We start from the raw sequence: 15,489 nt of genomic DNA on the forward strand, positions 1-15,489 counted from the left end.
AAGCTAGGCTAGACTAGGCTAAATTAAGCCTTTAGCAGAATATTATTAATAAGTAGTATAGCTAAATAGACTAGGCTAAAATAGGCCTATAGCAGAACTCTAGAAGCTTAAAATATAGGCCTTATTTAACAATAGTTAAGAGCTTTAACAAACCTTATTAAATTACTTCTTAACTAAGTTTATTAAGCTTAACTATTTTTACTAATAGGATTCTTAACCAGCTTTATTAAGCTTAACTAATTATATTAAATTTTCTTCTTATATATATATTTAGATATATAAACGCTATAAATTTAATCTTAGTATAATACAGGTTAGCCTAGCTAAGGTCCTAAGTACTTAAAGATAGATACTTAGTAATATACTTAGTAAAGACTTTATTATTAGTAGCGCTCTAATTACAGTACTATAGTAGGGAATATACTAGTATATCGATATTAATTAGTATTTAAAGAGGATAATAATCTAATTAGTATTCTATATTATTAGTATATTTCTATTTAACTATACAGTTAATTAGAGAGGTACTTATAATAGTTAGATTAATAGCAGACTGTTATATAGTATACTATAATAAGGATTCTTCTAATTATTCTAAATTCTCTAATATAATAGTTACTAAGTTATTAAGCTAGAGATCTATAACTAGGCAAGGATATCGGATAGTAGAGATTAGATTAGATAGTTAATATACAGACTAATTCTTAAAAAGATTAAGAATATTAAATACTTATAGGATCTTAGATATATTAGGGTTTAGGTAGGCCTTAATATACAGATTACTTAAAGGAAATTTAGCTTTAGATTAGCGTTGAGTATCTAAGGTATTATATACTTAGAATCCTATAATAATTTATCCTTCTCTCTAAGCAATAGCTGGCCCGGGTATTAGTATAATATTAACAGAAATAGATAGCTTACTTAAGGTACTCCTTCTAAATAAAGGCTTCTAATATAGTACTGTTTTAGATTTATTTATATAGTATATAAATAAAGCAGTATAACTTCTTTATTATTATTATAATAAAAGCTTCTCTCTTTTCTGCTCTTACTCTTTATCTATTTATCCTTTTTTTAAACTCTCTAACTCTCTCTTTTTATTCTATCTGTTTTATTCTTTAATATTAAGACTCTTAATATTTTCCTTATAGTTAATAACAGTAATAGTAGTATATTAAGCTTAGATATAAGTAGTATTAGTAATAGACTAAGCCTATAACCCTTAGATAGTAAGGAAGAAAAAAAGAAGAAAGAGGAAAAAGAAGAAGATTCTTCTTATAAGAAGGAGTATCTCCTTTAGAATATTACTCTAGAGCTATTCTTTATCTTCTGTATTAGATATATAGCTTATACTGTATTATATATACCTGTAGATATAGTTACTATAGTATATTATTAGTAGAATATAGTTATTTTAATTAAGTATTATTATTATAATACTAAAAGTAAGACTTACTTTTAGATATAAAATCTCTTTAGATTAGATTTAATTTTCTACTAACTTATAGTAGCTTTCTTAGGAAATATAGGGTAATATATATTAGTTTTACTTAATACTAGATTAGGCAGAGAGTATTTAGGTTAGAGATTCTGCTAACCTTAGTATTAGAATACTAATACCTACTTAGGGTATAGAGAGCAGAGCTATAGTAATTATCTTCTTTCTTTATCTTTTAAAGAGTTTCTATTAGGCTATTAGTTTCTATTTATTCTCCTATAGTCTAAAGTTTAATAGCTAGAACTACCCTAATTTATTTAAGGATTATAATACTTTTATAGCTATTTATTAGAAGGAATATTTTACTAATACTAGTAGATCTTTAGTATATCCTTAATATCTTCTTTATCTTAATATTAGTAATATAGGTTATAGTCTTTAGTAAAGTATAATTTAATTCTTTTTCTAGAAGATTATAGTTAGATTTAAGGCTAATTTATCTATAGAAGCTATTACTACTATAATATTAGTAACTATTTAAGATATTTATAATTTAGCAGATATTTATAGTTTACTTTAGTAAGCTTTTAGATTTATCTTTTCTCTTTCTAAGATTTAAATAGTCTTATTTAGTGTTAATCTTAGACTTATAGGCTTTTTCTTTATTATCTTTCTTTTTATAACTAATATAGTATATAAGATAATTTATTATTAAATTAATAGTATTTTCTAGTAGTATTCTATGGGTTTTAAGTATTAGTCTACTAGACTTATACCTAGTCTCAGAATAGAAATATTTCAGACCTATACTTCCTATTAATACGCTTAGATCTAATAAAAATAGTAGTATAAGGTATACACCTAACTAGATATTACTATAACCTATTTTAGGTTAAATATACCGACCTAAAACCTAATCTACAGAGTTTTAGGTTATAGTAGCTAGAACCTAACCTAACCTAAAACCTAGTAGATTATAAATAGGTAACCTATTTCGACCTATTTAGACCTATTTTGGTATAATTTTTATATAATTTTTTATAATTTTTATATAGTATATTTAAATACTAATATTATATCTTTTTATATCTTTTTATATCTTTTTTTTCTAGAAGGATTTAGATCTTAATATTCTATATATAGCTTTATATAATACTAATTATTTTATATTTAAAATTTAGGATCTAAATATTAAGTATTAAAAAAGTTATTAAAAAAGTAAGACTTTTTGTAAAGATATATATATAATCTAGTAGGGTATACCACTATCTTTACTATAGAACTCTGTAATTTATTTTATTTTTTAATATACTTTTCTTAACCTTTTAACCTGTAATATATATATATATATATATTCAATATAAAATAATAATATTACTAAATAAAAAACTAAAAGTACCTATATATAAGGCCTAAAAACAGACCTTATACAGACCGTATTTAAAAGCTTGGTATATTTATCCTGTTTACACCAAAATGGGGACCCACTGGGTCCCTATGTGGGTTTTGGGTTAAGGGTCTCAACCCAAAACCTATCAATAGGTTATAGAATTGGACCCAAAACCCATTTTGGGCTGGGTTGGGTTGGGTTGGGTTATGGTTGACATGGGTTCTGGCGATGTCTACTCCCAACGGTAATTCGCTCAGCGGCTTCCGCAGTACCATCGTTCAAATAAGGCAAGAGTGCGACCAAGAATATACATTTCATGTTGTCTCAGTAGAGCCACACCTCCCGCGCGCTATTTCCGTGGGCCATTTAGCGAGTCATACTTCGCTATTATATCGCTAACTCAGGTAGGTATTCATGTTGGATTTGTAAAGGATCGATAAGTACTAGTATTTGTAGGCCCCGAGTGTAGTACGTAGTGCTTAAATGCATTTTAGCCTGGAAAATGAACCTGCGGCCCCAAATGTATCACGCTATATCCTGAACAGTATGATATTCAGTTATTGATGCCAGGTGCATTGGCCAATCGTCAGCTTAAAGAGAAAGATAAGCGCAGACGGCGCAGCCACATTTCCTAAATAGTATAGGATGTTCAGGTCTAACATCTTATTCAGTACGATTTCTCTGACCCGGGGGCCATTGGGGGCCGCGCCGCCCCACGCCATGTCTACCCGAAGGAGGCTGTGTAACAAGGTCAACTCGAGCCCTATGGGCCCCCACCTACGGCAGCCGCCACTTCGCAATATTTAGCATCGCCCATGCCTCCGCCTATGCATATTTGAATGTTTTCGACTACCGTACCCCACGATATGCATAGGCGGAGGCATAGGCGATGCTAAACATTGCAAAGTGGCGGCTGCCGTAGTGGGGGGCCCATAGGGGGCCACTTCTTGAAGTTAAGTTCAAGTTGGCCCCAGAGATACCCGGAGTGGGGGCCGCTCTCCAGGGCTTGGCAGGGGCCACTTTGCAATATTTAGCATCGCCTATGCCTCCGCCTATGCATATTTGAATGTTTTCGACTACCGTACCCCACTTGCTTGCAGCGCTCATCCCTCTCCGAAGAAACTCTTTATTTCCGTCTACGCTTGGCTGAAACTAGCTCCATAAATTGAGCTCATTGTTTGTTCATTGCTTGCTCTCTCTTTCAAACCTGGCCAGGAAATACTAGTACAGAATCATTACGGGAGCTAGTCTCTTGGCCTCCAAAACTTCCCACAAACATGGACGAGCGCGCACCTTTCACACTGAGTATCTTACCGGTGGAAATTGTGGAAGAGATCTTGTCGTATCTGGACTTGGCAACTATCAAAGCATTACGTTTGAGTAGCCGTGCCATACACAAGGATTGCACAGGCTTTCGTTTCAAGCATTTTTTACGCCAGAAGTCATTCCCGCTCACACGATCTGGCCTGCAGTATATCCAAGATATAGTTACACACCCTATTTTGGGCGATGCTGTGAAGAAGTTAAAAATTTGGGCCATCGTATATGATCAAACCCCACATGTCAAAGTCATCGAATCCTGGAAGAAACAGCAGAAACAGCAAAAAGAGCATGATGATAATGACGATCCTAATCTCAAGCTCACTGAAAAAGACTCGGAGCTTTCTCAAGCCGAAGCAGATCTCAAATGGCTTCAAGCCCAACAAGAGCTTCAAGACGAAACTTCATACGACGAAACTGTCAAAGAGTTTAGCTTTTGTTTAGGTCAAATTCGAAGGCTTGATGAAATTGAACTCGACGCTGTGATCTGTCAAGGACCGGGCAATACAATGCCGACCGATGTTGGGAAAACTAACTGGTATCCCGTGTGGATGCGGGCGTCTCGCAATTATTGCATTGCTATGGAAGCTATGACACTGAGCAAAATTCAGTTAAAGAGTCTGAATGTCTACCAACGGACTCCCAGGTGCAGTGTTCCTTTATACGACATTGAGACCCACCTCGAGATGCTTCCTTCAGATGCGTTACATGACGTAGGCAAACATCTCCAGCGGCTTTCTCTAAGCATCTCGAACAAAGTTACCACAGGAGCAATGGATCGACCACCCCGAACGCCAATTCAATGCCATGAGGTAGCCTGGTATGGGAAAAGAAGTCCACACATGCAATATGTTTCCTCACTTGGTGGGGATCACTCCGAAGACGATGATAACTTGGACGGGCTTGCAAAGTTTCTGAGATTGACGCCAAACCTGAAATCTCTTGAAGTTCATTTTTACAACACAAGTCTCCCTGGGAGGCTTGCTGGCTCTCATCGGATTATTAAAAATATCAATCGCGAAACCCTGGTACATCAGCTTCGTGAATGTAGCCTTCAAGGTATCGGAGTTAGCCAAGACTCTTTGATTCAATTCCTCTCAGATCACGCACTCATTACTGATCTCACCCTGTGTCAAATCACTCTTCTTCAAGGGGGCTCATGGTGTCCCGTTTTCGCAGCTCTCGAAGAAAGAACGCCCCGTCTCGAGCGTCTTCATCTTGCGACACTGAAATGGGCTGGCGGTCACTCCGTCAATTTGCATCCCGTATGGGATGATCTTCCCAAGGAGCTGGAAGAAAGCAGACGCTCTTTTATCTCCTATGTCCATACAAAGACTTTTAGTGCAAAAGACATATCCAAGGGACTTAAGTTTCAAGAGATGCCATCGGAACCTCAATTTCAATCAACCTTGGAAGCTCAACAATGGCGAAAATCCGTGGCAATGCGTTATGGGTTGCCTTGGGAGGAAAGGCCGAAGTATGTTACTGGCAATTTTGGAAGGAGATATTGAGTTTTACTTCAAATAAAGCCGTTCTATTTCAACTACAGTGGAAATTGGCATTGTCGATAATATCATGAGATTTGAAAATTTGAAAAATCAAGGCGTAGTTTAGGTAACTATAAGCTTATATGTAGAATATTAAAAATTGATTGAATGCCATGTCTGCCCAGTCACTGCTGTCATTCTCAGCCGAGTCCTACCCAGATAATTATCAGGGTCGCATCGTTAACCAGAACCCATTCATTCCGAGTCCGAGTCCTTGCCAATTGATTATCATATGGCTCCCATAAATCACTGCCGGCAAGACCTGACTCTACCCAGAGCCTGTAGCTAGCTCTCCAATCCTCACAACCCTCCTCTCCGGCATTTACCGCTTGAGGGTCGTATTCGAAGAATATCTTTCCCATCTCCGACATTCCGAAGTCATCGATATTGTTAACACGGTTCTGATATTCAACGACCTGCGCAGTCAGGCCAGTAATCCGGTTTACTAGAGTCTGAATCTGGTCCACTTTGCCATCATAGCCTTGGTCATATTGATCGTGACCCGAGCTGAGGCGTTTGAAGATAAAAGCTTTAGCGTTGTTATCACCAGATAACTCAGCGGAGGTCCACCGGCTGACACTCGGCGAATCAATTCCACCATCACGAACGGTATTCAGACAGTTTTCTTGAAAATAAGCGTCTGAGCTTAGCGAGGAGAAGTCTCCATCGGGCCCAATCAGGGGCTTTTCCCAGATGTGCGATCGAAAAATGCCCTTTCGTGATACCACAACTATAGCCACACAACCGGAAAGCGTTCCAATTGCAGATTTGAAAGCTTCCCCCTCGAGCGCTTCAAAATCAGATTGAACCCAAGCGGAATCGTAGTCCATAAAGTCGGCTGTTTCCAGCTGCTGTGTGACATAGGCGGATCCGTCGCGTACTGGAGATTGAAGCGTTCGCTTCTCAATGTCTTCGGGCTGTCTTTTTCTGATAGACGATGAAGAAAGGTGTGATCTTTTCGAAGAGCTAGATTTCCCAGGAAACGAGCATTCTTCGGTTTGCGTATCGCTTTGGCTAACTGCCCCGGCAATATCAAAAGTAATTGAGAATAAAATGCAGAGTCCTAATAATAGGCTCCAGGAAAGGGAGAATGTCTTCATGCCGATTTGAAGTGAACAGGAAAGGCAACGATTTGTAGTATAAAGCGAAGAGAGGAACTCGCAAAGGCAAGGCCGACTGATGAGCCCTGGAGGGGGCAACGATCTTGCTGTGATATTTATAATATTATTCTAATTCAGTGTATTAAATTATACTAGTACTAGTACATACCTAGGTACCTACTTAGGTATGCATTCCATTTTCCAAAGGTCCAACCGGGCTTGGGGGCCGAACTTTCTAACCCATGGTTACGAATCGAGGTCATCCATGTAGTTAAATTATTCTCCACAGCGGGCTATGTAGCCCCCATTATTTTACGAAAAGGGATAACACTGCGAAGATTTCTGTTATGATCTATCAATAGAAAATGAATTTGGGTCTACTGGCGTTGATACTTTTCTGGCCTGGGCGATTACAAGAATAGGAAGCCAATTGGCATCCAAATTCAACCCAGCATAGCTACTGAGTGAGGATGCTGACCTGACTTTATCAATTGGACTGACTATATATTCCCCTAATTAGGGTTGTCTCGTACATACGACCATAGGGTGGAGAACAGGGGCTTCCCATTCAGCCGTACTGAAGCCACACGCCGGCAGGTTTGTAGTATGGTGGGTGACCACATGCAAATCCCTGCTGTTGTGCATTTTTATTGTTTCTTCTTTTCCTTAGCACAACTTCGTAGACAATATCGCTCAGCTCTACTTGATGAGGTATTCTGACCTTCTAATGGCCATTTTTATTCCTGTTACTAAGTCTAATATTTGTCTCTCTTTTTTGCCCTATACCATAATTATACAAACGGGGCCAAATATCCCGCCTTGGGGCCAAACATTCAGCCAAGGAGCTTGACCCACAGTGCGAGACCTACAGTGCGAGGCTGCGAGGCTAGCACTGGGGCTGTAATATATCGTAACCAAAAAGAGTAAGAAGAGCGACCAGAATTAATAGTATAGAGTAGAGTAGATTAACTTAAAATAAATTGGTTGAATCCGTTAAATTTACGGATTATTCTTCGGATTCAATTTGCTCGGCGGTAATCACGATGTTCTTCTAAAAGAGCAGCCTGTTCGTGCTGCTCTCTCTCTTGCAGAAGAGCAGTGCTATCAACCCTATTCAAGGCCCTACTACTGGAGACGTCACCAAATATGAGACCACTGTCCTAGGAAAGCCAAGCTTGACAGTCGTTTATGCTGATGTTGTTGCGCCAAGCGGCTCGACTGCCGTTATTGATTTTGACTTGTCAACGCCTGTGAAATCCCTATCATCCTCGACAAAGGTTTTGACAAGCCCGTCAGACTGCCCTAAAAGCTCTTGTCTAGTGACACTAATCCCTTAAATGTTTTCCCCGGGGGTTAGAACTTGGATCCAGCAGGTCCAGACTACTTTCTCAGTCCCTGTAGGGTCTACTCCAGTCATTCACTTCAGCCTTATTCACTATGGCAGCGTAGGCACTGGTACAACCGTATCTGCTAGCGGCAATAGTGACTCATCGACAGCTCTATCTCCGTCACTAAGTCCGTCTACTACACAGTCTTCTACCAATGACTTTGGTGGAACACTGCATCGTCGAATCCTAGCCCTACGCCATCATCAAATAGGCCATCGCTATCTGCAACCCGGGGTACAGAGACTGGTAAAGGGAGTTCCGGCTCAGGGCAAACCCCTGTGGCTACGTCGAGTACGTCAAACAGCTCGCCCTCTGGAGTGCAGCATTCATCTCCCAAAGATACTAGTACTAGAAATCAGCTCTAATATACTAGTTAAACAAGAAATATTTAGAGGTATATAAAGAGGTTTAGAAATAGTAGGATTAAGTACTTAGATATATAGAGGTCTGATAAAGTAGATATTAGTTATAGTATAGAAGAGAAGATAATACAGTATAATTATCTGATAATATAGGCCACAGTAATACAGAGAAGCTACTATTAGAGAAGAATAGTAGATAGGGAATAATAAAGGGATATATTTTAGTAGGGATAATAACTAGGATAAGTAGTTTAGATAACTAGTAAGGCCTTATCTGTATAGCAAAGAGTATTATAGTATAAGGCCAGAGGGGTATAGGTTAAAAAGGCCCCCTATAGTATCTTTAACAAAGTTATTATAGTTTTCTTCTAGGCCTAGGGCTGTTTAGCCTAAGGTTATTCTATACAGTATTACTGCTTTTCTTTTTTATTAGTTTTTTATATAGCTACTACTGTCTTTCTTTTATTGTTTTTCCTTCTATACAGTACCTTAGCATCCCTAGGCTATAGGGAGCAGTTAGAAACCATTAGCTACTAATCTGCCAGACAGCTCTAATAGCCTTGTTTGGCTAAGGTAGGCCTTAGACCAATACCCCAGTATAGCAGCTGTTATCCTAAGCAAGCTAGATACTGGGTAATTAAAATATTAATTGTCTGTTAGTTTCTAGGAGTTAATAGGTTTCTAAGTATACTAGATCTATCCTTAACTTTCTACTATATTTAGGTTAATCTATAGATACTATTTCTGTCTCTTATACTCTTTAAGCTATAAGTTAACTAAAGTCTAGCTAGCTTTTCTTACTACCTTAAGCTTCTGTATTTTATAAAGATTCTAGATTCTTTTAGTAAGCTAGTTAACCTTCTTATATTAGTTCTCTAGATCAGTAAAAATTCCTGTAATCTCTTTAACTATTTTCTCTATATACTGTCTTAGAAGTAGCTTATTCTTAGATACCCTCTCTAAGACTATCTCTTCTAAGAGGATTATCTTAGGTTATCTATCTTCTTAAGTAGTATAGAGCTACTATATCTTTTCTCTAGTTATATATAGCTACTATAACTTTTTATTATTCTACTTACTATAATATTCTTATAATATATAGTCTAGCTTACTATAATAAAATAGAGTTTATTATCTTTATAATATTTCTATTCTTTATAAGAGAGTCTTACTATATTAAGTTCTATAGGTTAGGGTCTATAAAGATCACTATATAATTTCCTTAGTTATAGTAGATTTCTATATTACCCTCTATAGTAATAAAATCCTTAGCTCTATAGTCCTTAGCCAGATCCTTAGTATACTTTATATTATTAAAGCTTTTACTTATAAAGTTAATTATTTTACTTAAGTTAGTAGACTAATTAGTTTATATAAGTATATCTTTAATATCTTCCTTAAGACTGTAATTAAATAACTAGATATAGGTATTCTTATTATAGTTAAGGTATAAGATAACTTACTAGAATTTAGCAATATAGATACTAGCTAAGCTAGTTTATCTAATTTACTTAAGATATCTTCTAGCAGTATATTATATATTAATATCTCTAAAGGTCTGTTTAAGTTCTTTTTAAATATCCTATATAAAATAAAGATTTCTTTAGTATTAGAACTCTAGTTACTTTGCTACTTTTTATTAAACTTATAAATTTAGGGTTTAAACTAATTAAATACCTATCTATATAAGTAGGTTAATATATATAGGACTTTATTAGCTTCTTCTATATAATAAATAATATAAAGCTATATATTTATCTGAATAAGGAATCCTTATAGCTTAGTTTGCTTACTGCTAAAGAAGTCAGATTTTAGTAGCTTAACTACTATTAGTTAGGTTTATTTAGTAGTTAGTTACTCCTATAGCTAGCTAATTATTTCTATAGGCTATTAGTTAGTTAGTATATTAGAAGAACTAGATCTTCTAGCAGATAATATATTGTTACTTAATACTATAATAATTAGTCTTTATAGTTTTGGTTGATAGGGTATTTAATATTATATATAGCTAACTAGTCACAGTAAATAGTTAAATTATTAGTAAATAACTTACTAGTTATTCTCTGTGTTATTAATTATATATAATATCTATTATCTATAGTCCTTAAGTCTTAACTTATAACTATACTATTACTATACTAAGCCTTATACAGACTCAGATCCTATAGAGTAACTTTTAAGAATATAGTATACTAAGTAAATTAATCTAAAGAGCTTCCCTACTTATAGTATATTTATTATAAGAAATAAAACTAAATAAAGAATAATCTAAAAGATATACTATAGTAACTTAGATTAATTAATTATAAAGAGCTAAATATATATACGTAAATAAGTATCCTTATATATTTAGTTCTCTATAGTATAGTATATTAGAAAGTATATCTAGTAGTATACCAGATTATATCCTTCTATCTACCTATTAGTATACCCTATAGTATACTCTATAGTTATATACAGATTCACAGATCCCTATATTCTATATATAATCTGGTAAGGATAAAAGACAACTGTTTCCTATATCATACTAGCCGTTGTATAGCCTAGTATAGTATAGTTTGGGATAGTAAATCAGAGACTAATTCTAGCTGTTACTTATATAATCTGATCTTGTACTCCTCTCCTAGGAACAGTTGGCTCTAGTAGCCTATCTGTAGGCTGTGGCCCCTTCTGTTGTAGGGTCTGTAACAGATTCTTAATCTATTATCTCTTCTATTAATCTTATAAAAATATAGGTATCTAAGTAGTATTAAGAGTCTGAGTAATATAAATAAGAGAGTTTATATGTAGAAAAAAATAGATTAAATAATATATATTCTATATTCTATAGTCTGCTTAATAGACTATTATCTTTCTAGGTTTTAGCTAACCTTATAGTACTTAATAGAGGTAAGATAGTACTTTATTATATTAATACTACTCTATTTTAATTCTAGATATAGGAAAGATTTTCTATAAGACTGATATATAACTATAGCTTTCTCTAAAGTATAATAAGCTATTTAGTTAAAGCTCTTCTAAATATCTAATATATATACTATTCTATTATAGTTATTATTATATTTCTAGATTACTACTATAAATAGTTGATCACTACTATTTGATAAATTTAGTCTTTAACATATTACTTATTATATTAAATAAAATATATAGCTTCTAGTAACTAATACTAATATATTAGAGGGATAAAAGTATATTAGTAGGTATATTAAGCTTAGAATCTACTACTAAGGTAATAATATATTAGCTTTTAAGATTAGGATTAATAGTATGATTAAATATATCCTCTATATAAGAGAGGTTAAGTTAAGAGCTTAGAGAAAGAAAGCTTAAGGATCTAGCTAGGCTCTAACTATATTATAATATAGTTAACTAATAGACTAAAGATAATATAAGGAATAAAAGTATAGATTATATAAATATAACTTAAAGAAAGAGAAAGTTAACTATTTATTTATCTTAGATAAACTATAATATAAGTAAACTACTACTTACTTTAAAAAGAGGATTTAATATAGATCTATAATATATGAGATTTATCTTTAGAATACTAGCTACTTATCAGCTAGAATATTATACCTATAGTTAAGATATTAATTCTATATATATATATCTTTATTCTAAGGTATTATAAAAGATATTATAGAATTTAAGATATCTTAGATTTTATAAATTAAGAATATTAAGTTTTTTAGCTAAAAATTATCCTACTTATTACAGACCTTGTGAGCTGAGGGGCCGTAACCTACAGATAGGCTACCGAGAGCTAATCAACCCCACAAAACAGGCTACTATATATATATATTATATATAACTAATAAATAGTATTATACAGATACTTCCTAGGAGTAAGAACCTAATAGGAACTATACTCCTAGGAACAGAACGGACCTGTGTAAAAATATCTTATATAGGGATTATACTTAGTAATCAGGAGGGTAATCTGAGCTATAGTGTCCTTAGGTTAGAGAATATTTAGTATATATATAGCTCTGTAGATAAGCCTATAAGTAACTAATCTAGTACCTAACTAGGCTATCTATATAACCATAGATAGTAGATAGGTATTCTAATTAACAGATAGATTATACTAAGTACTATCTACTATTCTATTATCTACTATATACACTATTAAGGAGGACTAGGATATATAGGACACTCTTTACATATATATATTTAGTTCTTTATAATTAATTAATCTAAGTTACTACAGTATACCTTTAGATTATTCTTTATTTAGTTTTATCTCTTATAATAAATATACTATAAGTAGGAAAGCTCTTTAGACTAACCTATTTAGTATACTACCTAGTATATTCTTTAAACTTACTTAACAGGATCTAAGTCTGTATAAGGCTTAGTATAGTAATAGTATAATTATAAATTAATACTTAAGGATTATAAGTAATAGATATTAAATATAACTAATAATATAGAGACTAACTAGTAAGTTATTTACTAATAATCTAACTACTTACTGTAATTAGTTAGCTATATATAATATATTAATTACCCTGTTAATATAGAACTATAAAGTTTAATTATTATATTATTAACTAGCAGTACTAGAGGTAAGGCACTAGTATCTGTATCTCTATAGACTTAATCCTATTAGGAAGAACCTAACTCTAATAAAGAATAAGAAATATACAAAAAGAAGGAATTTAACAGCTTAAGTAGGTTATTAAGGGTCTCTAGGAAGGTTTAAGAAAATAGAGAGAAGCTTTACTGAATACACTAAAGAAACTAATAATTATAATAAGTAAATTATAGTACAGATTAGTGCTATCCTACCTAATAATAATATTATTAGTATACCTAAGCTATCTAAAACAGAAGAACTTTAACAGAACTTACTTTAAGTTATAAGGATTCCTAATATAGATAAATATATATCTTAATATAAATAAGTTTAAGTTAACTAATAAATCTAATAAGATTATCTTTATATTAACTTACCTAAGAGGATAAATATAGAACTAGCTTAAACTATATATCTAAGAGTACTATAAGAAGGATAGCTTAGAATAGTTAACTATTATAACTATGAATATTATCCAATAATATCTAAGATCTAGTTAAAGATAGACAAAGATCTAGTTAAGAATATAACTAAGATCTAGTTAAAGATCAACTAAGATCTAGTTAAGAATATAACTAAGATCTAGCTAAAGGCTAATAACCCTAAAAAACTACCGGATCTTAATTATACCGTCAGAGCCTAATTATACCGCCGGGGCCTAATTATACCGTCGGAGCCTAATTATACCACTGGGGCTTAATTATGCCACCGGGGCCTAATTATACCGTCGGAGCTTAATTATACCGCTAAGGATTATATATAGGGCCTTCTCCCCCCCTAGATAAATACAGATATAACAGAATAATCAGAATCCTCTATAATCAAGCAACTAAGCCCTTAATCTTATTGATTACTCAGTAATCAACTATCTATAATAATTCCTTCTCTATCTATATTCCCCTAAGCCTAGTAAGACCTTATCAGTCTTATAGTTATAGATATCCTTTAGTTAGATACTGTTCTCCTTAATTATATATTATACTATTAAAAATTATACTTATATAGCCTTTAGATTCTTATTAAGAGTATACTGATATATATATTATTATAAGAAGTATATTTAAAGCTTATTATTTTATTTAATAAAGGTTAATACCTAATTAATACTAACAGTTAATAGGGGGGTTATTCTATATACTATAAGAAGGATATTAGCTATCTCTTGTATAGTAGAGGGCCTAGGGGCTACTCTATATAAATCTATAGAGAGTATCTATTTAGTAAGTAAATTCTCTTTAAGTTAGGTTAATTTATAGCTATTTAGGTATATATTAATATATAATAATATATCCTTTATATAACTATAGAGTATTGATTTAGGTATATTATATAGCCTTACTACTATACAAAGAGATTTAATATATTTATTTTTAATATTAGATAGGGTTAATAGGATCCTGCTCTCTTAATTAGCTAATTTCTATAAAGATTTAGTATAAATTAGTAGTATAGTAGATAATTAAACTAGGTAGAGTAGCTAGAAATTATAATTTTTGATAGGGTACGCAGGCTGACTATGTGCACAGGTCGGCTATAGATTACGTTATTTTTTAGATCTATTACTAATAGCTAAGTAGAAGTTTTTTCTTAATTAATTATTTCTTTATAGAATACTTTATCTTCTATAATATTAAATTAAATAAATTCTATAGGTATTTCTAATATTTTCTAAAATAATAATACTTCTTAGTAGTCTTATAGTATACTTTTAAATATAGAATTAGTCTATATAGATAATTTTATCTATAGAGTTAATATTTTAATAACTATTTAGATAATCTATCGAAATACTTAGAATTTAATATTAAGCTATAGTATAGTAGTCTAAGAAAGATTCTAATATACTATCTATTTTTTAATTATTCTTATTAATATTTTATTATTAATAAAAGTATAGAAAATATAATAATCTAATTAATACTCTATATTTTTAGTCTACTTTTACTTAACTATATAGCTAATAAGAATTAAGCTAAGAATTATAAGATTAATTATAGACTACTATAGATTATAGTCTAGTATATAGAAAAAATAAGAATAAAAATAGTATAAATATTATACAGATATAACTAAGATCTAGTTAAAGATATAACTAAGATTTAGTTAAAGGCTTAGTAACCCTAAAAAACACTAGATCTTCAGTATACTAGGTAGCCGGCCAGATCTTCGGTTACTTAGTATCTAACTGGATATTCGGTATACTAGATAGCCGGCCAGATAGCTAGATAACCAGCCGGATAGCCAGAATACTAGCTATCTGGTATAACTATTCTAAGGTTAAATAGGGCCTTCTTTCCTTTAGAAATAGAAAAAATATAACAACGAGAATTCTTAATAATTAAGCAACTAAGCCCTTAATCTT

General features: G+C 32.6%; 2 protein-coding genes across 2 annotated transcripts; one reads left to right on the forward strand and one right to left on the reverse strand.

The window, feature by feature from the left end:
* Nucleotides 1-4,105: 4,105 nt before the first annotated feature.
* N7509_005368 (F-box protein) lies at nt 4,106-5,659 on the forward strand (the record flags this gene model as incomplete). Its single annotated transcript, XM_056630005.1, has 1 exon — nt 4,106-5,659. The coding sequence occupies one exon, from the start codon at nt 4,106-4,108 to the stop codon at nt 5,657-5,659; it is 1,554 nt and encodes a 517-aa protein (XP_056489307.1).
* Nucleotides 5,660-5,835: 176 nt separating this feature from the next.
* Nucleotides 5,836-6,795, reverse strand: N7509_005369 (uncharacterized protein; the record flags this gene model as incomplete). The annotated part of the gene is made up of 1 exon (XM_056630006.1): nt 5,836-6,795. One exon carries the CDS (start codon nt 6,793-6,795, stop codon nt 5,836-5,838), a length of 960 nt encoding a protein of 319 aa, XP_056489308.1.
* Nucleotides 6,796-15,489: the final 8,694 nt, after the last annotated feature.

This window comes from Penicillium cosmopolitanum (genome assembly GCF_028827165.1).
Source record: "Penicillium cosmopolitanum strain IBT 29677 chromosome Unknown utg000006l:49.0-5199605.0:1.0-5204138.0, whole genome shotgun sequence".
Lineage (NCBI taxonomy): Eukaryota > Fungi > Ascomycota > Eurotiomycetes > Eurotiales > Aspergillaceae > Penicillium > Penicillium cosmopolitanum.